The sequence below is a fragment of the Gymnoscopelus braueri genome (assembly GCF_963280865.1).
Source record: "Gymnoscopelus braueri genome assembly, chromosome: 14".
In the NCBI taxonomy this organism is placed as follows: domain Eukaryota; kingdom Metazoa; phylum Chordata; class Actinopteri; order Myctophiformes; family Myctophidae; genus Gymnoscopelus; species Gymnoscopelus braueri.
In genome coordinates this window covers 33630120-33656004 of record NC_137619.1, presented here as the reverse complement: position 1 = coordinate 33656004, position 25885 = coordinate 33630120, and the positions used below count along the sequence as shown (strand labels likewise).

Sequence of the window (25885 nt, the reverse complement as noted above, 5' to 3'; positions counted from 1 at the left end):
ATTCAGGCAAACCTAATGATGAATACAGAGAAGAAAGCAACACACACACACACACACACACACACACACACACACACACATTAAATGTTAAAAGAAATAATATATGAAAACAATAAAGCATCAATAATCTAAGCTCCAAAACACATTCTTGTACCAAATAAAAAACAAGACCAGGCACAAACTGTAAGAAGGAAAATAAAGTAAAAACTAACTGAAATCAAAATAATAGCAAAGCATGCACCAGAACAGACAGGTGAAAACCAAGGTGTCAACACTGAGGATGTCAACAGCCAGCCAGTTGACCATAACCCAAAATGAAAAGCACAGATCAGCACAATAATTAGAACTTTGGTAGATCCTTGGGTTGTAAAACTGCCTGTACATTAACCACTTATGTTATGAACCCTCTATTCTTAGAGAAACAGACTTGAGTTACAACTGTGCTTCCTGTGATCTCCAATCTCAAGTGGTTAGGTCCAAATATTGTTGATCTGCTCTGTGATTAAGGAACCCAGAGTGGCAATTCCATTCACTCTCATCGTTTGGCAGAAACTGGTATCAAAATCACACTTTTAGCTACAGTAGGGCTGGGCAATATATCGATATTATATCAATATAGTTATATAACTCTAGATATTGTAATATTTGTGATATGTCCTAAGTGGTGTCTTTTCCTGGTTTTAAAAGCTGCATTACAGTAATGTGATGTAATTTTTGAACTTGCATGACTGTTCTAGCTGTTCTAATATTTGCCTTTACCCACTTAGTTATTGTAGGCACTACTGATGATTATTTATGAAACAATCTCATTGTGTAAACATTTTGTGAAAGCACCATTAGTGATCGCCACAAAATCCATATTAATGACGTACGTATTTGGTCAAAAATATTGTAATATTTGTTTTTGCCATATCGCCTAGCAGCCCATATAAGACAACGAGAGTGAATTGAATCACTCTTCCGGAGCCACTCATGAAGCACAGAAGGATTAGATGTAAGCAGCTGACGATATTGAACTTAAAAGTATATCATGGCCACTCCAGGTAGCTATAGCCTACAACCCAAGATTCTACCAAACGTCAACATGGCTTTAAGCATGCATAACCCTCCAACAGGAAGGTCCATACAGTACCTTTTCCTGCACAGGCATCATTTGGATAGCAGTATAAAAATACAATGTATCAACACTACAAATCTTCAACGGAAGCACCATCAAACAATGCATGAAAACTTCCATCAGTATTCAACCTGAAACACTGTGGACATGTTGCTATATTTGTCCCCTGGGACATTTGAATGAAATTGTAATGTAATGTAATAATGTCAGTAAGGTGGGAAATGTTTTGCCCTATTACATCAAATTACTCTCACTCTGATAGGTACTGTAGCTCAGTGGATCCTTATCTGTGTTCAATCCCGGAAACCGCCAACTTGGCATACGAGCAGCATGGCTTGGGTGACTAAGTCATGCATAAAGTGCTGGGAGCTGATGGTAGGTGTCGCACTCCACCTCAGCATTCCATCTCCCAGGGGTCTAGCGCATTGAAAAGGGGATAGACACCCTTGTTCTTAGCCGATACCGACAATAAGCCACTCCAACCTACAGTACTTACTTACTCTCACTCATTGATCATGCTGGCAGCCACATTTCCCTTACAAGCAGCTTAACCACGTAAGCCCCATTTATAAATGAACAAAAATACCTGACCATGACAAAACCAGGTTTAAAGTGGTCAAGTTAAATCAGAACATTTTGGTCTTGTATCATCCAAAATTGTCAAAATACTAATGTGTTATTTTAACATTATATGATTGGTATTGTTCTCAGCCACAATTTTGCCGTAAAGTAGGACGTTTCCTCGCAGTGACAATTTCTCCTCTTAAACATATACATTATTTAACAAGCATCATTGAAATACGGTGCCTTCTAGAAGGTAGCAAAATAAGGGGCAGCATTGTCTTATATCATACGTTACTATTTGAACTAAAGTTGTAATGTGTCACGCCTAGTGTGACCTACAGTAATATAGCTCAATGCAGGTTGTGCTGGGTCACAGATACTGTATATAGACTGCTATTCATGTGTGAAAACACACAGACATTCATTGATTCATTCTTTATTTATACAGGGTGGGACACACTGGGGCCGGGTTCTCATTAATAGGTGCACTACTACGTGAGCAGAATATAACATGCAAGATATACGTAGATCAAGCACTTCGCAACGCATTGTCATTTTGTCAGTTGGTTAGCACTTTGATGATGAATTTTAAAGCATAGACTCGCACTAAAATGTATTTTGTAAATATATTGTCTGTTAAAATATAAAGTTAATGTCTTTTGTGAATGTTTGTTGACGACAATTGTGAGGTCAGCTGAGGTGAAACCTCACTTCTACAATTTACAATTACAAGTCTCTTATCCAGAGCAACTTACAAAGTCCAATATCAGTGTAAACGTCATTAGCCCTGCTGTACCCAACCAACAACAGGGTAACACTGAGCAGTGATGTTAAGTAACGAAGTACATTTACTCAAGTACTGTACTGTACTACACCACTACATCTCAGAGGCAAATATTGTACTTTTACCCCACTACAATTATTTGAAAACTTCAGTTACTAGTTACTTTGTAGATTTTTATTATTATTACAAAACATGCATTAACCACTTCAGCCCTCTGTATATTTCGGCCATTTGAAAATAGACGATCTACAAGCTTGTAGATACGAGCTTGTAGATCTGCTATTTTCAAAAGATTTTTTTACATTTTATACATTTGAAAATGGACATTCTGCATAATGAGTACTTTTTACTTTTGGTATTATATATTAAACGATTTTAGCAGCCTCTGCTGGTCATTACCGTCACTGCAGGTCGTTCGTTTATTCCTGCATTACCCAGAATTCCATTAGTTTTCACCGGAAGACGGAAGCGTTTCAAAAAGCGTTCTTTTAATTGTTTTATACTATCTGCGGATCGTTTCTCTTAGCCAGTGGAGCATTAGTTACCGTGAGCTGTGTTTTCTTTTGCTGTTGTTTTTCCATCTTCAAATCCTATAATGTCTTAAAAACAGCGTGAGATTCCTTTTTGCTATTAGCGTGGTAGTTCCTGGCCAAACAGGAAACCGGTGCGGTAGTTCCTGGCCAAACAGGAAACCGATGCATTTCCGTTTCAGTTTTCCGGCCAGATGACGTCATTTTCGCGGGAATGACAGCCTGGCCACCGTTTCAATAGAAAACAGTATATAAAAGGCTTTCGGGGGTGAAATTCATGGAGTGGGTGTTGTGAAACATTTGCCACTCACAAAACATATACAATTTAACTTTAGTTTTTTTCAAAAAGTTACCTAGTATAACTTTAAATACATTTTGATACCAATACTTTTGTACTTTTCCTCAAGTAAATTTGGAATTCCCGACTTTTACTTGTAACAGAGTACCTCTACATTTCAGTATTGATACTTTTACGTAAGTAAAAAAATTGAGTACTTTTTCCACCACTGGCACTGAGTAACGTGAATAGAGTGCAGAGACACAAGAAAGTGCTACAATGTAACTAGGATATCAAGTAGACATCAAACCTAGCATCCGAACATACAGTACATAACTAGCGTCTGATTAAATAGGCAACAATTACAGATACAAAGAAATAAAATAGGGGAACTTCAAACAAATGATCTGTATTTTGTTATTAGTAGGGCTGCACAAAAATAGTTTCACTATTGTTTTACAATGATGTAATCTTATTCAAGTTATTTGGTCAGCTGTTGCACTTTGCCCATGTCTCCTCACCATTACAAAGGGGTTATAACCAGAACATTGAACAACCCCATGTCTCAATAAAATAAAAAATAAAGAAATCACAGAGACCAGTACATTCATAGCCAAATACATAACACCAATAAGCACAATGAACAAGAGAATCAAGAAAATTGTTTAAAAAAAGAAAAGAAAGAAAGATCTATCTTTCTCCACCAAATCACTACATATAATCATGACCAAGAACCGTGATTACGATCAGCAAAACTATTAGCCCTTTTGACTAGGGCTGCCATACAATTATGCAGCATTATGAGAGTGTCTTTATTTTGCCAGATATGATGTAATATAATAATTCAAACATTTGATTTAAAATTCTTGAAAGACCTGTATGGCCCTGTCTTAAACCTGGCGCAAAGCTGGTGCACAGCACAGTGCAAGTTTCATTGCTAGTCTCTAACCGATGCGGTTGTCATTTTAATGCCCACTTTGTAGAAGTAACAAATACACTATACTTGCACCCATCTGTGCGACCATATGTTGGTCTTAAAATGAGGTGTGGTCAGGCACACGTTGCTGTATATTGCTATCTCGAAGCAGCAGAAAGCGATAGTGCCACGTGCCTACAGAAACCTGAGCTTAATCCCAGCGCAGTATTTTCCTGCTATTTAAAACAGGGGTCTTCAACAGGGGGTCCGGGACCCCTAGGGGGTCCTCAGAGTTACTACAAAATCTTTGTGTGATAGGATTGTTTCGTTTTTTTTACACTAACCACTTGAACCCTAGCATCCCTATTCTGAGAAGAACTTGAGCCAAGAAGTTTGGTGTTGAAGAGGGAAAAAGAGCAGACAGAGTGAAAGGTCAAGTTTACTAATAATTGATGGTGGTTAAATGTATGAAAATCAAAATACAAATTAAGATGAATCCAACATGCACTGATGACAGTGCTGTCAAGCAAGACTATGAAGCTATCCATTTTAATCTTAAAGAGCCTTAAAAAATCACCTTTCAGGAGGCCAAAGGAGGAGGTAGTACCATTTTCCCATTAGACAGCAGACCCTCCCCCCCCTGTTCTTGTACATATTTCTTTTCCCCTCTTTTTTATTTTTTTTGTTGTACATAGTGTTATTTTTTATTTTTTTGCTGTTTATTTTGTAATGATATTTGAACTGTGGTGCCACTATATATGCCTATGAATTGAATACCAAGGCCCTCATTGGAAACAAGTCCGCAAGGACTTTTATGAACGGACCTGTTAGACAAAGTATTTTAAATGTAACTGTGCTGTTTTAAAATTTTTTGCCTAATAAAATATTCAATCACTCAAAATCTGCAACATAATTTTATACAACATGTAGTGGGGGTCCCCTGCTTCATCTCTGTCTCAGATAAGGGGTCCTTGGGCTGAACGTTGAAGAGCCCTGTGCTATTATCGATACGCCTACACATAGCCGGGTTGGCAACGTGCGTAGCTTGTGATGTTCAACATATCACATTCAACACAGCACTCACATTGAATATGTCAGGTGACATTGATGAGAGCCTCATCATTGAGGTTAAAAGGCCTGGAACGCTGGCGTAGAGGATAAATCATTTATAACGCACTTGATTTAGCTGTTATTGAATATAAGAATATGACTAATAAGAATAAGAAAAGTTGAAAAATAGCCACTGATGTGTGATGTGCTATTTAATTCAATAAGTACACTTTATTGCTGGTAGAAAATATGCTCAAAGAGCATTAGAAATAGAAATATGTTTCAAAGATGTTTCATCTTTGCAATATGTTCAAGGATTTCTCCTCTTTGAAGAATGTTGTGAACCCATGCCCTTCTGGTTTTAGTACACATTATGTATTATGCACCGTTTATCGAACTAAAGTGGAGTTGTACGTGCCATAAATGCAATTGCACCATTCACTTGTAATGTATTTTCCAACAATATTCCTCTCCGAGGCTTTTAGGCCAAGCAAGTTGTAATTTTTATCATTTCACAGAGCTGCATTTAACCCATTTCGACCTGGAAAGTCTATTCAAAACAGGAAAACATCTGTGTTATTTTAGTTGTTACTATATATTATCTCTCTCTCTCTGAACCTGCCGGACTCTGAGTTTCAAATGTGTATGTTTTTTCATAAATTAAAGCCTTTCTTCGTCTTACAAGAGTGTCGCACAAAAGTAGTGAAAATAGCTGATCTACAAGCACACAACGCCTCACGATGCGAGGCGCTGTGCGCTTATAGATCGGCTATTTTCACTATTTTTTTAGTTTAAATAATTATAAAAAAGGAACGGTTTTGGACATACAGTACATGGTTTCCACCCCTTCTTCTAAACTTAGGTTATGATTTAGAAGGCGTTTTGTAAATCGGCCTCGATCTTAATGGGTTAACCAATACATGGAAGGTGCCCTCCAGACAACATCACTTTATGGACTAATACTCAAACCAAATTAATTAGTGTACATCCGTTTACAGTCGCACAACTTAATCAATGACTCAAAGCTGTTTTATGATTAAATTCTCCTTTGACAGAGAAATATCAATATACTGTACAGGGGAACAGAGAGGTCACAGTCTGTCAATAGACTTTATGTGTCTCAAGATTGCCAGAATGCAAGCAATCCTATCAACGTGATCGACGTGCCTCAAAGCAAACAATGATAATCCAATTAATGTCACAGAACAATGGTCCAACAATTGTACAGGACCAGCATGTTTTGTTTATAATAGTATTAACCACTTTCAACCTGCCTGTGGCGTACATATTTTGGGCATGTCAGAGTCATTATAGGTGAATAAAAAAAAAAAAAAAAACCTTTCCCCAAATTATCAAAATGTTCAACAACGGCAAAAATAGCCGCTGTACAAGCTCACAATGCGACGCATTCTGAGCTTGTAGATCGGCTATTTCTATTTTAGCTATTCACTGTACAATAAACTATATAGGGGTTAAATCTGGCGTATTCAACTGGTGGCCCATGGGCCAGATCCATCCCATATGACAATTTAAATTGGCCCTTTGATCAATTCTGAACATAAATATATACATATTTTTTTTTATGAATAAAAAAGTGCTGGGAAAAAAAAGTTACATTTAGTGTTTAATAAGAAAATGTGCTCTTCTTCAGTATTTTGCAATAGGATCATCTGTTTTCCTGTACACCAGTCAAATCAAAATCAAGCTGCAAACATCTGACTGCAATCTGGCACCATAACATTTACGTTTCTGCCTCAGTCACTAGGCTAGCTTAGTTTCGCAAAAATGTTAGTACATTTCTATTTATCACTGCTGTTTACAGTAGCACAGGTTAACGTTTGGCTAAATGTAAATAATAAATAATATGTAAATAAAATAAATAATAAATAAATGTAAATGTCAACTATGAAAAAAAGAGAAGCGGAAGCTGAAAATGGAGAGGAAAGAAAACACTTGTGGAAATTGACATTTGGAAGCTGATGTGCCTGCTTTAGCAGAGGTATGGTACTTGACTATACAGTACAGTATGAGTTCCATCCTCATGCACTTACGAGGGGTTAATTTTGGGCTACAGGGAAATGATAAAACAGTTATTGACATGACAGAAACAATGTCTTCTTCTCAAAATGAAATTTTTATCTTCACCACTGATTTGAGTCCAAACATAATTCTCCATTTCCCAACACTGTGCAACTACTGTATATCAATAATCTGCACGCTTCACTCCTGTGATATAACACATTTTGATAAACAAAACACAAAATTTGCAATAAGATTTGATGACTTCAATCTCTCACAGAGGTGTTGCAGTTTGTTAAGGATCAGTTCTCTACTGATGTAAACTTTGTTGTAAAGTAGGTAACCCCGGTTAACTGTTAATATACTACTGATGCTGGCCTAACTGGTCAACATGCAGGCATCACTTGATTTTAGAGAGGAACAAGTCTGTAGTCTATGATTGGCTTTTGACAGAGAATATTTGCGGTACGATTCCCAAACATGGATCAGCATACACGTCAAGTAAGTTTGCCTCACGTGAATGAATGCGATAAAAACAGAGTCTTAGAGCATGGGTTCCCAAACTTTTCAGCCCGCGACCCCAAAATAAGGCTCCCATTGACTCGCGACCCCACCTAAACCTGGAGGTAATTTATGCACATAAACTTGCACGTTCAGTGCGCATTTGAAATGTATTAAAATGGTAAAATGTACTATTTGTAATCATTTTAGGTTGTATTTCATCCATTCTGTTGAATACAACAAAAAAAAAAAATGACCCAAAATAATTTCGCGACCCCACCGTCAGTCTCCCGCGACCCCAAGTGGGGTCGCGAGCCCAACTTTGGGAACCCCTGTCTTAGAGTATATGCCGATTCTATATGCCGTTTTCCAATCTACAAATTGCTAATTCTTCCATTAGATAATGTATAAATGTGTTACAGATCAACAGTGTTAAAGACAAATGAGTTCCATTTTTACTGTTGCCATTACGTTACTATCGTCAGTGTCGTCACTATTGTTAATACAATTGCATTGTTTGTTTGTTTGTTTATTTTAAGTCATTTCTTCAGGCTTTTCTAGCCTTTATTGATAGTCCACAATTTATAGAGACGGGGAAACAGGGAAAGAGAGAGTCGGGGAGTGACATGCAGCACAGGTTCGCCGGGCCCAGGAATCGAACCCGGGACTCGCGGTCAGGCATCAGACCCTACAGTATGTGGTACGCCCCATCGCCACTCAGCTATCGGCACCCCAACAATTACATTGTTTGACATTGAAAAAAAGTCTGAGTCTGGAGTCTGATGAAGAGCGTTTACCTCGAAACGTCACAGCAACTTTTGGTGCAATCAAACATCTGTTATATTGGAGCCCTACAGTGTGAGAGTGTTTATTCAGTTTCCATTTTCCATTGTTTGTACTGATGCAATGAACTATGATTAACCTAACCCTGGTATATAATATATTTTCAAATCTGCCCCCTTTAAGAATTTAGTTAAATAGCCCAGTTGTATCACATATAATGTATCATGTTTAATGTATCGTTGAGTCATTAAGTTATTCATGTGCAAAGATATAATTAAAAAAAAACTGCAGCCCGTACATCACCAAAGTCCAAAACTTTCCATAAAACTAAGAGATTGGTCATTCATTATTTCATGGTAATCTATTTTACACACCTTTTTTATTTTATTTACACTGATAGATCAGTATTTCGATGTGTATTTTGCTTACGAACAGGGCACACCTTAAAAATGTGATCTGGCCCTGTCACTCCCTGTATAAATAAACGGGATTCAATTTTTAGATAGGTCAGAACAAAAGCCAACCAGGATGCAATCAGTCTGGTCCAATCACTGGCGTGATCAAATAACGCTACTGTACAGTGGGTGTGATCACTGGGGGGGCGAGGTTTTGAGATTTATATGCAGTCTAATGTATTTGCTTTGCTTGGTGATGCAGGTGTGAGGTCTTGCCCGAGAAGAATGTTCATAGCTGCATGGAGATAAGGAGAGTTTGATTAACTGAGCAAATAAAACCCAGGTACGCCTGCTCAAGGTGACTTGACCACCACATCAGCTTGGAACACCAGCTTAGAAATCGAACCACAGTCCTGTCAGCTCTAAAAAAAACATCAACTAATTTGGGATTCAGAACTCTCTGCAGAGTACCTGGACCAAGACCTTCGTATCCGAAAAAAGGTGAGTACTTTTATATTGATAATGTTGTGGTAATAAAAACACATGAATACATCATATGGATTTATGTATCATTGTTATGATACAGTACAGACAGATACCATGACGCAACAAGGTGGTAAATGGCCTTCCATTCAAAAAATATCCTTGTCTATACTGACTATTGAACAAAATTATGGAATAACTACATTTCCTCAACAAATAAAGAGTTCTGGTGTTTTTCCGTGCTGGAAGGGGGGGGATGAATTTCATGTTCAATCATTATTACCAAGTAAAATGTTTAAATGATCACTGTTATAACACAATACTTATTTGCAGATGAAACAAAAGGGAATAACCTATGTAAAATGACGTGTCCACCGGCCAAGGTGGCCGTTATCATTACCATGACTAAGTTCAATACTTCTTCAAGAGAAGGCTGTCATTTTAGAGGCGAGTGGAAAAACAGCTGCGGATCAATTGATGTTGCAAATGCTTCCGGAATATTCTATCCGCTGTCTTACTCTACATCCGTCTGTGCTGTACTGTGAAATTGTTTAAACTTGGTTCAAATAAATACTTGATCCATCTACCGATTAGTAATCTATCGATGGACCTATGACCTATTATTAATACATGGATGGCACATTCAATTTACATTCTAAAGACTGAATGAATAGTAAACTGACTCAAACCCAATTCTCAACAGCCTGACACTTAACCTGCAGTTCGTGCACTACTGCCGTGAAAATGGTTCATCGCTCCTGTTCTATAGAGATTAACAACAGCTCACAACTCACCCTTGCCAACCCAAGGTAAGATATTTTTTTATATCATATAAATAATTCCATATACACAGCAAAATCCTGAGTATTAATTAACAGAGTGTAAAAAAGGACCCCCTCAGAGTTTAATTAACACTCAAACTTTTACTGTGTATTTCTCCAAAAATGTCAAGCTTAATGAAAAGTCTGGGAGTCTTTTTTTTTCTTTTACATTTCACAATGCATCATCAATGACTTTGCTCGGTCCTGTGGCAGTGAATCATTTCCTGCTTTCTAGGGAAGGTCGGCTTGCTCATTCACAGTAGAACAAGAAATAAGAGCTTTCGGCAATATTCTTTGGGAAACAATTTTCTTTGAGAACAAAATCAATAATGTGTGTAACGTGTGTTCCTTCAGGGTGTTCACCGAGAGCGGCTGCTGTGAGGTGCCTTTGCCACCAACGGTGGATCCCTGCTCCGAGGGGACCGCGTTTTTCAACAAGACGTCGGGCGCGGCCACAGGAGCCGTGGGTGTCTTCACCTATGACCTGGTCAACCCTGCCATGAATGACTACACCCACGTCCTGGCTGTCATGTTCTCTGTGCCCTACGATCGCAACCTCTACTCCAACTGGTTTGCAGTGGGGATCTTTGAGAGAGGCAATGAATGCGATTACAACCTTTACGATATCATGTATAATGGTACGGAAGACAAGTTTGCCAGAGGAAAGGCTGATGGCTCCTCCATTAATTATGAGGGCCATGTTAAGATAAGCTCCACCATGTCAGACTCACATGAAGCTGTAGTGAGGGTAGAACTCAATGACAGCTATAGCGGAGGAAACCCCGGCTTTGGAGGCGGTAACCCCGGCTTTGGCGGCGGCAACCCCGGCTTTGGTGGCGGCAACCAAGGCTTTGGCGGTGGCAACCAAGGCTTTGGCGGCGGCGACCAAGGCTTTGGCGGTGGCGACCAAGGCTTTGGAGGCGGCTATAGTGACGGCGGGTATGGCTATTAAACAAATAGGATAGGGGTATCTGGGTGGTGCAGGGGTAAAGTATCCCCACCACCGTGGGCCAAATAGTAGGGGTTAAAATGACGTGGACTATACATATGGGGGGAATTGGCAATGACTAAATTGGGGAGAAAATTACAACCAAAAATACAAAATATAAAATATTGTATGCTGTATGTACCGTATATGAAACTCAATCAATAAATGGCAAATCTGTTAAAAGTTTCGTGGAAGAGTTTGACAACTGTTAATTGAAAAGCACATTTTATAAATGCACTGTAATAACATGTATGTACCATAATACACTATTTAAGATGGAGCGCTTGGGGTTGATCACTTTCTTTGTGTAAGTGTGTAACAGTGCAAATCAAGTTAATAGCAAAAAGTAAAAATGTCGACCATTTTATGGCTGTACACACACTTCTCAAAAGGATCAATAAATTAGTTAATGCATCAATTCCTTTTTTCACGTATTCATTCCCCTATGAGTGTGTGTTACACCCATGTTTTGTGTAGAGTGCCAAAAGATAAGTTTGACGTGCTAAAGCTGCTAAAACATTTCTTATCACTGGACATTTAAAAAGGGAAGTTGGACCCCTGAGAAATATTCCCATATTGTTATTCCAATTAGGTCTGATTTTAGAGTCTAGATGACAATGAAAGGGTCAACAGAAGCTAAAATACAAACAAGGAGACTCAGAGCTGGAAATGTGACATTTGCATTAGGGAATGAGTTTGCAACTAAAGTGATATTACCTCAACCTGGGAGGATTCTGAGAGACATGACCACATATTCTGGTTCCTTTGTTCCTTGTTTTTGAGATTCACACCAGGATAGGCGCTCAGCTTCCACGTTCGATTCATTTGTGCAGTAGATCACAAACAAAACACAGCCACAATACAATACCCTCATCTGGAGAAGAAAATACAAGCTAAAAACTGCATGAATAAAACTATAATACAGTAGTAATAATTAAAAACCCATATGAAACACAAGAGTGTGTGTGTGTGTGTGTGTGTGTGTGTGTGTGTGTGTGTGTGTGTGTGTGTGCGTGTGCGTGCGTGCGTGTGAGGGGTGCGTGCGTGCGTGCGTGCGTGCGTTCCTTGACAGTTTAATTGAACAAAAAACACGGGCAGGGTGCCCAAGTGGTTCAAGTGCAACTCACCAAACACTAGAGCCAGCCCATGTGACGTTCCCACAGCGATCACACCAGACACTGTCTGAACACAGAGAGACACAGCACAGGTTGGAGGAGACATTGCTAGAAGTTCCAGAGGGAAAAAGCAAGGGGATAGGAACTAGAGACATACAGTACAGAGAGCTACAGTATATATCCCTATGTCTCTCAGTTTTGCATCTCTACGTCTCCACCCCCCACTAGGGGGCGAGACAATGAGTGAATGTAACACACACTGTTAAGTGCTTTGGATAAAGGCGCTATGTAAACACACCATTTTACATTAACTTTCACTTTCAACATTTTGCTAAAGTGGCAAATATAGCTGATCCACAAGCTATACGAGAAAAAAAAATATGGAGATACAAGATTTCTGCCCAACAGCAACGATATTATGTAGAACGCTAGCTAGACAGACACACATGCCCACTCACACTAAACCATATTCTAGTTGAGTATAGAACAGCAGATGATTGAGAGGTCTCTACAGCTCCTGCAATTCCGTCAATAGAAGTGGTCATATTCAACTGCTTACCAGAGAAACTTCATACTTACTATGGCAGTTGGCAGTCCAGCATCCACCTTGTCCTGAGGAAGATACGCACATTGATTACATTACATTTACATTAAAATCTTCAGGGTAATGGTAGTTTCCTATATAATCACAACTAAGTGGGGGGTTACGGATCATAAATCAGCCTTTCAGTTTACCCAATCAGGAAGGCTGATGATTCTGTAAATTGGCTTGCTAACTTAATTTTGGAAAGTCAGGTGCACTGAATATACGTTTAATTATTTCTCCTTTTAATATTGTTAGGCAGGTACTGTATGTTGGTTAATTGGCACAAGGTGAACTATGCTATTCATCGTATGTATGAATGAATAGATAAGAATGCTTCAGCCATTCAGAGCTTGTGAGTGAGTGTGAGTGCGTGCGTGTGCGTGTGCGTGTGCGTGTGTGTCTTACAGCAGCAGAAACGATCTGAGCTGATATTCCCTTCAACAGGCTGTGTCTCAGAACAGAACCATGGACTGTCGTATTCATTTCCACCGTCCTCTTCCTCCTACACACACACACAAGGACAATTCTGTACTGTACTGTATAACCATGCAAGACGTAGTTCCCAATCAAAACAGATTTCCTGTTTCCATGAGAAAAACAATTTTTTGTGACTTTACTTTCACAGTTTTTGTTGCCAGTGCAAATTCACATCTCATTCTATCCCTCTCTCGCGCGCGCGCGCGCGCGCGCGCGACACACACACACACACACACACACACACACACACACACACACACACACACACACACACACACACACACACACACACACACACACACACACACACACACACACACACACACACACACACACACACACACACACACACACACACACACTCTCTTCTGCAACTATGCCAGAGTTCCCATTCAGATTTCCATTTTCCAAGATAAATATACGTTTTCTTTTTCAAATTCCTTTTCTTTGTGACCGGCCCTAAAATCAACGTTACTTTCACAACTTAACACATTGTGTCGCCAGTGCGAATACACGTCTCGTTCTCACACACACAACTCTAGAAGATGTTCAGCTCTCATCGAGATGCACAGGATAGCTAGGTTGTAGTCTTCTAGACAGCCCACTGAATTTACTTCAGAACTGGAAAAATGCAGTACTATGTTAACTAAACTATATTCGCACTTTCATTTATTCTGTCCAGAATGTACATACAGCATAATGCCACTGCACTCTAACCATCTTGTGTGTTATCCTAGTTGTCTATAAACATTGTTTTCCAAAATAGCAAAAATAGCAGATCGATAATCTCACAAAGCTATCAAAGCCATGCAATGTGTTGTGAGCTGGTAGATCGGCTATTTCAATATTCTGTAGTGTGTTAGTGGGAGTAGGGTCCTAGTGCATACATTTTTGTCTGCATGTCAATGTACACCAGGTGTGTGTGCCCGTGTGCGTGCCCATACCGTTTTAGGTGCGCTGGGTCTCCGCTGTCAGAGCTGGCCAGAGAGGAGGTTTCACATGAGTGGGCATCTATGTTCTCTGTGTTGAGGAGGCAGGTGTCCTCCAGGACAAATGGCTCCTCCTCATCCTCCGGCTGCAGAGACACACACAACACAACTAAATAAACACAGACTCTAGCAAATTCATTCTAAAACCCAACTTTTCGCAACTCATTGAGGGGGTCGCGGACTAACACTGCTGTATAGAATGAAGGAAGGTTACCGCACCTCATTAAGGATGCTCTCCAAGGTGGGAGGTGTGTCCACTTGGGGAATGTCAAACTCCTTGTCATCAATCTGAGGAGAAAAGCAGTTGGCACAGAACTTATGATTACACTGTTACTGTAAAATAGAGCATACACATGTTTGTAGACTCTCAGAGTTTATACTGAATTAATACTGAGGATTTTACTGTGTAGATTAGAAGGTAAAAGATCAAGACTCTCTTCTCTTCTATGTCGATCTATACAGTATCTGCAGATAGCATAACATAAGTGTGCACACTTATGTTATGCTTTCCTATAATCCTCATTTTGACACCAGTTTGATGGACTTGCAGCACTATCTGTAGAATAGAAGAATAGAATAGTCCCCACTCCTTGGGGTGTTTTTTTGTCACTGTATATTTGCACATAATTATGTGAAATTTCTCCTCTGCATTTTCTTGGTGCTGAGCCAAACTTGAAGAACAGAATCATGAAAAACAAGATGGGGGCTCGCAACTCACTTTTAAATGCTCAATTTTTTTTATTTACAGCAAGCAGCAGATATGACGTTTCGACCCTTGCAGTGTTTTTCAAGTATTTTCCACATTTACCCATCCTATAACTACTAGGAGCAGTGAGCAGCAATTCTACAGTGCTCAGGGGGCAATTAGGAGTTAAGAGTCTCGCTCAGCGATACACATCCACACATTGCTGGCTTGGCCTGGAATCGAACCTGGGACAACCAGGGCCTCTGGCTTCCCAGGCAGGCTCACTACTGTACTGCTACATGTAGTGCAAACATTCATATTACCTATATACTATACCCCCTTCTGATACACGGGACACCAGTGGAGAGCAGTTTCTATAACCTTTTTTTTTCTTTTTACAATCATTTGATCTCTTTGCACAAATTCTGTTTCTGTTTAGTTTTTTGTACTAGCATAGCAGCTAGTAAAAGCCAATTTATAGTTCACATAATATTTACTCCTACAACAGAATATATAATTAGGTCATTCTGCTGCATGAATATTTTGTTATAAGGTATTCATCCATCTATATTCTGCATATTCTATATTGTACATTATTAAGAAAATATGATTTACTTTTTTGGCTGCAACATATTAGATATAACCATAACCTCCTTTTGCAGTAGTAAACTCGGAAAAGGTGGAATTCCAATTCTAAATCAATCTATATGCAGTCTGGTGATCATTACCCAACTGTGTATTGATGCTAGTTTTAGATGTTCTACTGTTAACACGTTATTACTTATTTACAATAGTAGCCTTGTGTTTACCTTGTATTTACCATGGACAGGACGTTTAGCACAGTCTGGCGGGGTCTGCCTCTGCCCCACCAACATTTCACCACACATACATGAGCATGTAACAACTAAAGTCTTTGAATCTTGAATCTGAACCTAATCCTGCCTAAAAAGTAAAAAATACAGTAAGCAGGTTGTTGTGGGGCATATTGAACCTTTAGACCCAAGAAACTACTACAATAAAATAGCAAGACGGAAACAAAATGTAATATGTAGAGCTGGGGTCTTAAACAGGGGGTCCAGGGCCCCTAGGGGGTCCTCGGAGCTACTATAGGGGTCCTCAAAATCTTTGTGTGATGGGATTTCTTTTTAGCATCCCTATTCTGAGGGGAACATTAGCCAAAAATTGGAGGACAAAGGTTTGGAGGTTTTGGTTGGGGGAAAAGGAGCAAATCAAGTACTAAGTATTGAAGTTTTAAGTGGTTAAATGTCTGAAATGAACAAAAAACATTAATTTACACAACACTGATGACAGTCAATGAAGCTATCTCTGAAATCTATGAAAAAGTTTAATCTGCAACACAATTGTAAACAATGTAGACTAGTGGGGGTCCCTGCTTCATCTCTCTCTCTCAGCTAGGGGGAATTCTTCCTTGGGCTGAAAAACGTTGAAGACCCCTGGTGTAGATAGAGTAACATTGTTATTATGTAATATTCACGATTAACGTCAAACATGTCAGCGTGTATCAGACTGACACAGACAGGCAGCTGACAGACAGTACGTGTCAGGTGAGGTGAGCTCCCTGCCAGCAGCACTCACCGCGTCGATCTCCATTAAGTTGAGCTGAGAGGACGCAGACACCAGGCTGCCTGCGTCAGGAGAGTCCGACATCGTCAACGTTTGTATCGACCGACTATTCAGTGCGAAATGTATTGAAATACTGCAAATATAGCAACATACTCCCTGTGTGTGGATAAGAGCCGGGGCTGTTTAGCGATTTCAATGTTTGCGGAAGTGGCTGTTGGTCACACGGGCTCTCTTTCCGGTGTAGTTCCTGTTAGGCGCAGAAAGCTGAAAGTGTCGTCTGGGGGCGGGGCAGTCCGCCCAGATGGCGGTTTCTATTTACTGTTCAGTGCTCGTATCCGGTCTATAGCCCGCCTACTGCATCCTGCAATTTCTGCTACTACACGTACCCACGCACACAGGCCATTTCTGTATCCGTCTAGGCAGGATGTGCGACAAAACGACAAAAGCAAATTGATCCTAGTCTATCGAGTGGTCTGTGATTGATTGATTGATTGATTGATTGATTGATTGATTGAAACCTTTATTTCAGGGAAATCCATTGAGACCATGGCCAGGGTCTCTTTTGAAATGCCCAGTGTACAAAAAGGAACATTTACAACAATGGTTTTACAGAAATGACAGACAACAGGTACACATAAATATAATACAATAAAAAGGTTTCAAACAAAATATCAAAACCAAATATTACACCAAGCAGTTGCATAGACCTTCTTCCAATATAAGGTCATCTAAAAATCTTTTAGAAATAGCAAAAGAAACAAGGACATATAACTTAAACTTTTCTTGACATTCATGATGGAGCATACACACTGAAGGGTGTATCTCCCACTCCCAGCATAGTACTGGTTGTAGGTAGGCACCTTCAGCATAATCTTATCTTGAGATCTGGTATCGTCAGGGTCACATAGATATCTATGAGTTATCATTTTGGGTGACAGTGACAGCCTGACAGGAAATAGTATCCAGAAACAGTGCCCAAGTTCAGTTCAGGAAGCAAAAGCATAATCCTTTATTGGCCCTATTAGTTATTTATACTGTATATTGTAAATAATGATAAAGCCGAAGCACATCAACAAGCTGATCAGTCAGTAAATAAATACAAACTAAAGGGCCCCCAGCATGATGGTCAATGCGCAGTGTTTCCCAATTGTGTTTCCCAATTTTATGTGTCACGAGTAGTTTTTTTTATTTAATGCAGGAAGCGAACGCGGGAAGCGAACGCCAAAAAATAATAATAATAATGAAAAAATATTATTAAAAAAAAAGTAACCAATAAAAAAATATATAGCCTACGTTCAGTAGAGAAATATATGGATTTTCTCAAGAAAGAAGATGATCTGGTGGGCATATATCTGTGACTTTCTTTTTCCCTTTAATTATTTTAGAGAAGACTTAAAAAGGAATTGAATAACGAGAGAGCTGAAAGGGAGACGGGTGGCACAACCGGAAGGGGGCTGCTGAATCACGAAACCATCACCAGTGGCTTAAAACGAACTTTATTTCCAGTTAAAAACTATACATGTGCCAAAGTGAAATATTGAGTTGAAAATATATAGGCTTTGCTAACAACATCGTTTTTTACATGTCATAGACTGGTTTCATCACAAAGTTATCATTTAGATTTACATTGTGTGTGTGTGTGTGTGTGTGTGTGTGTGTGTGTGTGTGTGTGTGTGTGTGTGTGTGTGTGTGTGTGTGTGTGTGTGTGTGTGTGTGTGTGTGTGTGTGTGTGTGTGTGTGTGTGTGTGTGTGTGTGTGTGTGTTTGTTTATGTTAGTTTCTTGCTCTCCTGGACTCCATAACTGGACCCTGTATTCTTCACCTCTGACACGCCGATCAGCTTCTTCACACCTACTGAGGCTGGAGGGAGAGACAGACACACATTATACTAATACGTTATCATTTATTGCATTGTTAATTTTGACAGATATTTTTGATTTAGTTTAGTCATAGTCTTTTGAATAAAATTTAATTTAGTTTTAGCCATATTTTAGTCATCTGAAAAGTTCTAGTTTTAGTCTAGTTTTAGTCGACTAAATATCATACGATTTTCGTCAACTAAATCTACAGTTGATTTTTTCGACAATTCTTTTTTGGGCAGGCCTTGATGGCTTCGTAATGACTGATTTTACACTTGGTTGCATGCTGAAAATGTTCAGAGCACAACACCCGAGCACAACCAAACATAAAATGACTTGTCTTTTAGTTCTACTGGATCTATTCTCCACTAGTCCATCCCAAACATTTTAGTCTAGTTTTTATTTGTTGATGAAATTGTCAATATATCTATATATATTTATTTATTGTCAATATAGTCATCATAGCTTAGTTTTTATTTAGTTTTCGTCAGTGAAAAAAGCTAGTCGACAAAACATTTTCGTCATAGTTTTAGTCGACAAAATTATCACTGATTTAATTGTCAACATGCAAATAATTCTGTGTGTGTGCGTGCGTGCGTGCGTGCGTGCGTGCGTGCGTGCGTGCGTGCGTGCGTGCGTGCGTGCGTGCGTGCGTGCGTGCGTGCGTGCGTGCGTGCGTGCGTGCGTGCGTGCGTGCGTGCGTGGGTGCGTGCGTGCGTGCGTGCGTGCGTGCGTGTGTGTATTCATACCAGCAACCAGCAAGACCAAGAGGCCAAGGATGAGAAGTGGGTTGCCGCTGGTGACCATACCAACAGCCAATCGGACAAGAGGCAAAATCAGAAGCCCCGCCCAGAAAAGGTAGTTGAGGAGTAACCATGGTGGGCGACGTGGAGGAACTAAAGGGTTACCAGGGAAACGGCCCGTGGTAAAATACTCTTCCTGTAATGCATCCTGGAGAGACAATTATGTAAATTATTGGTACTTTTCATCACCTAAAAAGGAACAAGTTGATGTAAATATTGATGACATTTTGCCAGAAGACGGTTGGTTAGGTTGTGTTCATGCCAAGTGGTAGCTGGGAAATTTCTGACTGAACACCCTACTTCCCACCTCAGAGCATTCAAGTGTTTGAGGTAACAACAAAATGGACGTCTGAGCGAAAGCCTAGTCCCCACTAGGATTAACGCACCCTTATCCAGTCAGCCTGTCATCCTGTCAATCTGCCAGGCTGTCAGCCATCATTCAACCAACCAACAGTTTACAGCAAAGTCAAGTTTTGTGTTAATGAAGTGACCAAGCCACCCTGAATCCATCAGTTAGTGAAACAGTCATAGCTATCAGCTGAGTTTTTGTATTTTTCAACAATACTGGAGGAAACAAATAGCTTTCAAAAGAATGACAAAAAAGTGAAACCTTCATTGTAATGAAGTTTAAATGAAGTTTAAATGAGGCCAATATAACTTGGAACAATGAAACTACTTCAAAGCTACCAAATTTTATAACATTGTTACATTTGTAATAAAATGTATAACATTTTAGTAATCTTTTTTTATTGTTATTAGAGAGATTGCACACACCACAACAGTAGAAATCATTGTGGTTTGTTTCATTATGATTCACCTCCTGCAGTACTTTATGGTCATGCAATTCTAATTACTCAATATAAACCTCCTGTCTCAATTTACCTTCTGTTGGTAGAGTTTGTGCAGCCAGGCAGCACATTCCTTCTCATCCTCAGGAATCTCTTCTACTGGAATACGTCTTAAAAAAACACACACACACACACACACACGACTTTAAAGTGAAGGTAACAGTGACTACTAGTACTGTAGCAGTAACTGTGATAAGTACAACTGGAGATAATTAGCCACATAAAGAGTAGTATCATGTTGTTTAGCCCTACTATAGTGGCAGGGGCAGGCTTTAAGGATGCCAATGTTGGTTGGTCAAATTGGATCCCTTCTTTGGTACCAAATAGCCACTGTTTGATTAGCAGGGGGGATGGGGGGAATCCACTCCATTCACAATTTACTAATTTAATTAAAAACGTATGTTAACTACATTAACTATGGCTTCCTTATTCTAGGCAATTTTTTTTTTTAAATACGTTTTTAATATTCAAAAACTGTGATAATGTCGCTTTTATTTTTATTTTATTTTACAAATCAATCCCTGCAACAGCATATTGAAAACTACTGGCTGGATTGTTAAATATTTCTCTGTGAACCTTCACAAATCCCAGAGTATGGCCTCTATTGATTTTAGTGGTCCTGTGGTCTTTCCTCTAGCGCCACCATTAGGCCAAGGTTTCCACTTGCACACATTTTATTCCCCATGAAGGTATCTTGAAAATAACTGGCTGGATTGCCGTGGAATGATATACAATCTCTGTTGAATATGATTTGATGTTACCAACCTTACATACAAATCAGCATTGAATTTGTGGCCTTTGATGATATCCACTAGAGTAGGAACCTTTCTGTCTCTGAAGTTTAGTGTTACATCATACACCGCCGATACTGGATAGAGAGAGGAAAAAAAGATTCATAAGTCACTGCTGGGGTGTTGTTTATGTAGCATCATATGTAACAAACATCTGCTGTTCAACCATAGGAGAATCCTCCCCTTGAGCCCCTAGAGGCACGCCCGAGTGAGGCGCTAGCTGAGCAAGAGCCTGTGCCGAGCTATGTGATTCGGCGTGATTCAGGGACATTCTGGTTGCATACCGTTGGGCTTCGAATCGTAAATATTTCCATCCTCATGAACGCGACAGGCTCCCCTGTGGCGTGAAATGACTGACGCGTGATTAGATGTTGCCCAACTCGTCACCGTGGTATAATAACCATACCGTTCAGCCAAAAGACAACCCCTCCTGACCAAGGGAGATAACAGAGGTACTGTGCTAGTACTACACATACTGTACATGTCTATGTGTATGTGTGAAAACTGGCTTTCTATATAAACTTTTAAGGAAGACTCCTTAGACAGAGACTAAGAAAATAGCTTTATTTTATTTTAACATGCTCATAAAGTGCTCAGTGCTCAAAGTGAAAGGTTCAAAAAAGTAGCAAACGTTTCGGTCATAGGTCCTATGACCGAAACGTTTGCAACTTTTTTGTAGCTTTTCCTTAGACAGAGATTTTTTTGGGGGTTAGGGTTAGGGCTAAGGAGTCCTCTGTCTAAGGAGCCTTCCTTAAAAGTTTATGTAGAGAGTGAGTCTTTTTCTGCCAGTTTTCCTTTATGTTTTTGAGACCACCGCAACTGCAGTCAACCCTGAACAAAGGATATAGAAGGGCGCAACATTTTACCCTGTACTTATATGCATGAGTGTGCATCTTTTTGTGTGTGTGTGTACTGTATAGTAGTAAGTGTGTGTGTGTGTGTGTGTGTGTGTGTGTGTGTGTGTGTGTGTGTGTGTGTGTGTGTGTGTGTGTGTGTGTGTGTGTGTGTGTGTGTGTGTGTGTGTGTGTGTGTGTGTGTGTGTGTGTTCACTATACCTGTATCTCTTAGACAGTGCAGTGTGGTGGTGAATCCTTTTGTTCTAGGCAGCAGATGGTGTTTTAGTCTGGGAAGCCCTTTACTGGAATATTATTATGATTCATCATGTTATTAACACTACTAAGCATAATAACAAACAGTAATAGCACTGGAAGTCATAGTAGCAGTAGTTATAGCACACATATGGGTGGTGTACTGTATAATTTACCTTGCCATGATATAACTCAAAATATTGGTGTGAACTTTTCAATAGTTGCTCCATAGATTTAACCCATTAAGACCTGAGGCCGATTCTACAAATGTCTTCTAAATCCTATCAGTGGTTCTCAAACTTTTTCATGTCAAGGACAAGGACCCCCAAATGTATTTGTCCGCCGACCCCCATCTCAAAATGTTTTTGTCCAGGGACCCCCAGAAGCAAAGAATTGAGTTAAAAAAAGTTCGCTTTAAATATATTCAAAGATTTTGCCAAATTTTCAAGATTTTTCAAAAATAGCAGATCTACAAGCTCATAGCGTGGCATGAAGTGACGCGCTATGAGCTTGTATATCTGCTATTTTTCAATAGCCAATGTGCTATATATCTTAAATCTAAAATGACACAGATTTTCCCCCGGTTTTAATGGGTTAAAATGTATAATCTAAAGTACCGTAGTGATAAAGGTTCTATCGCCGTTTCTTTTTTTAATGATTTTTATCCCTCGATTTTGTAACCCTTTTTTCACCCGGTGCCAATTTGCTAAGTGATCCTGGGCACTACACTCCCCCCACCAGCCTAGGGAGGCCAGGGCCGAGCTCATGCCTCCTTCAATGCATGAGAGCCAACTGACCTTCTTGTCACCTGACAGGGGGGAGTTTCTTACACGTGCAGTAACAAAAAAATGAAGCGGGTCGGGTTCACTGTGCAATGTAACTCAAAGGGTACACTATTTTGGACTACCATTGTTGCCAGACCCAGGCTTTGTCGGTCGGTCGGTCTGTCCCTCTTTTCCTCTCCACACACGTCATGCGAAGTCTGGCCATTCAGATTTCAACCACTAGGGGTCTGGCAGTGCTCCGAGGAGCACCTTTTCTAGTTTAATAGAGGGAGCGCAACTGTTGAAGATACCGCCAATATTTGGAGTTACATCACAGCAAGGTCACTACACAACCAAAACCTTGTTTTTGCTTTAACAGAAGAAGTACCTGTCAGCAACCTCCATAGATATCTGATGTTTCTTCTCAGTAAACCTGGTGCCTTCACAGTACAACAGCACCTGGATATTGACAGAGGTTCCTGTGAGTCTCACTGAAGTAGAAATGAAATTGTACTAAACCGGTTCAACAGTAATACACTTTCTCACCCACACTCACCCACATTTTTTCAGGGTAGTCTTTGAGTTGATTCAGCCCGTTAGTCACGCCCATCTTGTCCTCTTCCCACTTCCTCTTACAGAACACCATTTCCAGAAAGTACCAGGTCCAGCCAATCAGAGGCACCTTCAGTAGCTCATGCTTTGCCAGCACCTTGGAGCTCTGTAGGATACGGGGCAGGAAGCAGAGGCTTGATTAACCCATTAAGACCTGAAGACGAGTCTAAAAATGCCTTCTAAATCCTAACAGTTTTCCGAAAAATTTAATGATAATATCTTCGTTGTCGGGTGGAAACCGTGTCTGTCCAGAACCGTTCCCTTTTTTTATTATCTTTTTTAAAACATTTAAAAATAGTGAAAATAGCTGAAGCTCACAACGCCTTGCGTTGTGAACTTGTAGATCTGCAATTTTATTCATTTCAAATGAGGTCTAGGGAAAGAAAAGGCCAATCAGAGGATCAAGCTAGTACAAATTGATATACAAAGACACCAGAATTCCACAAACACTATGACTGATGGCAATTAATTAACACATGGATGGATTTTAACACTTAACACACATATTTAAACACTTTTTGTGTTTTTTTCGTAAATTAGGCCTTACTTTTTATTTTGAAAGAAAGTTGGTACGTTTCCATACGACGATATGAGATAATAGGCTACTGCAGATCTGGGACCAGTATTACACCACAAGTCAAGGCTCATAATGCATTGAATTGAATTGAAGTGGTAAACACTGCTATAACGCTGCTATCGAGCAGTGATGCACTTACAGCAACCCAGGTCCACTGTCATACCTGTGAGACCTTGTGGCTGTTGTACAATGTGGAAATCTAACAGTATGGATAGAAGAGTTCTTCCCTGAAGCAACCTGAGATAGTGGAGCTCATGAATACAAGTAGGCCTACACTGACTGCTGCACTGAGTTAAAAAAAACTGTCCTGAATTGTGGTTATCAGGGGGAAATGTATTGGTTACGGTGTCACTGTGGTTATATTCTATTTAAAATGACATAACATTCTTGGTCTGTCCAACACTTTTGTCCTAACCAAGATATCTTGAAAACCACTAGTTGATCCAATGGCCTTTCATCTAGCGCCATCCTCAGACCAAATTCTAAACTCACACACCATGGCTTTTCCTCCTGCTAACCTCCATTCTAAGAAACTGCTAGTTTACAATATTATGTTTATCCTTCAGTGAATAGTCACTCATTTGTATCTACACGTATTGTCACACGTACGACTGCAAATTACAAAACAAATGATCACTTCATGTGTTCAGAAACATAATTAATTGCATGGCACTTTCAACCTATAGACGTCTCTCTCTCTCTCTCTCTCTCTCTCTCTCTCTCTCTCTCTCTCTCTCTCTCTCTCTCTCTCTCTCTCTCTCTCTCTCTCTCTCTCTCTCTCTCTCTCTCTCTCTCTCTCTCTCTCTCACCCCCAGAACACCATAGCGTTCGCATAGGGCCCACCCGACGAGGAAGTCTATCTCATAGTTATGGTTGAGGATGATGATGGCGTGCTCTTTGCCAAAAATCTCCTCCTTGTTCTGGTCTGCAAATATGGTACACTCAGTCCCCGACCAATAGTTGAACACCACGACTAGCTCTGTGTAGAGAGAGAGAGAGAGAGAGAGAGAGAGAGAGAGAGAGAGAGAGAGAGAGAGAGAGAGAGAGAGAGAGAGAGAGACAGACATTTTATAGGGACACCACAATATCATGAGACACAGGGGAAATCTGGGCTCAAGAAAGACAAATATAAAAGGCAAGTTTGATGAGATCTTAATCACCTAATTTATGTCTATTTTACTGTCTGCAACCTGTACCTATCAGTCCATTTATCAGAGGGCTCAAAGTTTAAGAGACACTGAGAGATGAGGGTCAGATGTACTGTAGGTTTACCACAAGCTTATAATCTCTCTCACACACACACACACACACACACACACACACACACACACACGCTCTCTTTCTCACATCACACATGCCCACAAACTGTACTTACGGCTGAACAGTGAGTAAGCCAGCCGTATGTTGATCCGTCTGTAGAGCTCTTTGTTGAATGGCCATAGCACACATGTGAGCAACTGGATGAAGTTGATAATCAGCCCGCTGACCACGAACACCAGGCCTATCACCAGATGCAGGATGAACGATCCTTTCAGAGAGAAACACACACCCATAGCTATCCTCACACTTCATCTCAGTGAAGTTAGTCAGCCACGAGTCAACGTGTACGCCGTCACTGAGATCGCCGTCCTGAGATCACTGTTAACACCCTGAGAGAAAGACAGAGAGAGAAGTGAGAGTCGAGACATACTGTACAGTATGTCTTGCAATACCCGTTCTCTCTCTCACACACACACACACACACACACACACACACACACACACACACACACACACACACACACACACCCACACCCCACCCACACCCCACCCACAGCCTTTTACCCATTTGGTGGTGTTCCAATTTCTGACATTGTGTCTGACAAACACAGACAGGACAG

General features: G+C 40.1%; 4 protein-coding genes across 6 annotated transcripts in view; 1 reads left to right on the top strand and 3 right to left on the bottom strand.

The window, feature by feature from the left end:
* Positions 1 to 16880, bottom strand: part of vps8 (VPS8 subunit of CORVET complex) — an 87161-nt gene extending 70281 nt beyond the window's left edge. For all 3 annotated transcript variants that reach the window (XM_080450209.1, XM_080450210.1, XM_080450211.1), the window contains exons 1-6: positions 16677 to 16880; positions 14615 to 14683; positions 14351 to 14481; positions 13335 to 13431; positions 12923 to 12955; positions 12356 to 12410 (exon numbers count right to left, since the gene is read on the bottom strand). In XM_080450209.1, the coding sequence (XP_080306335.1) occupies positions 12356 to 12410; positions 12923 to 12955; positions 13335 to 13431; positions 14351 to 14481; positions 14615 to 14683; positions 16677 to 16748 (457 nt within the window). In that variant the 5' untranslated portion in view covers positions 16749 to 16880. The remainder of the gene's footprint in view (positions 1 to 12355; positions 12411 to 12922; positions 12956 to 13334; positions 13432 to 14350; positions 14482 to 14614; positions 14684 to 16676) is intronic.
* LOC308100984 (DELTA-stichotoxin-Hcr4b-like) overlaps positions 9200 to 25885 on the top strand; it is an 18592-nt gene continuing 1906 nt past the window's right edge. Inside the window, exons 1-3 of the mRNA XM_080450215.1 lie at positions 9200 to 9437; positions 10123 to 10228; positions 10595 to 11541. Coding sequence (XP_080306341.1) covers positions 10164 to 10228; positions 10595 to 11192 — 663 coding nt within the window. The 5' untranslated portion in view covers positions 9200 to 9437; positions 10123 to 10163 and the 3' untranslated portion in view covers positions 11193 to 11541. The remainder of the gene's footprint in view (positions 9438 to 10122; positions 10229 to 10594; positions 11542 to 25885) is intronic.
* Positions 18307 to 25558, bottom strand: LOC308100982 (1-acyl-sn-glycerol-3-phosphate acyltransferase gamma-like; the record flags this gene model as incomplete). Its single annotated transcript, XM_080450213.1, has 9 exons — positions 18307 to 18523; positions 19272 to 19473; positions 20208 to 20283; positions 20939 to 21041; positions 22020 to 22102; positions 23205 to 23275; positions 23373 to 23534; positions 24815 to 24984; positions 25381 to 25558. 9 exons carry the CDS (start codon positions 25556 to 25558, stop codon positions 18432 to 18434), a joined length of 1137 nt encoding a protein of 378 aa, XP_080306339.1. The 3' UTR covers positions 18307 to 18431.
* LOC308100603 (vacuolar protein sorting-associated protein 8 homolog) overlaps positions 25592 to 25885 on the bottom strand; it is a gene marked incomplete at both ends in the record, with an annotated part of 6576 nt that continues 6282 nt past the window's right edge. Inside the window, one exon of the mRNA XM_080449670.1 lies at positions 25592 to 25654. Within this exon, the coding sequence (XP_080305796.1) occupies positions 25592 to 25654 (63 nt within the window). The remainder of the gene's footprint in view (positions 25655 to 25885) is intronic.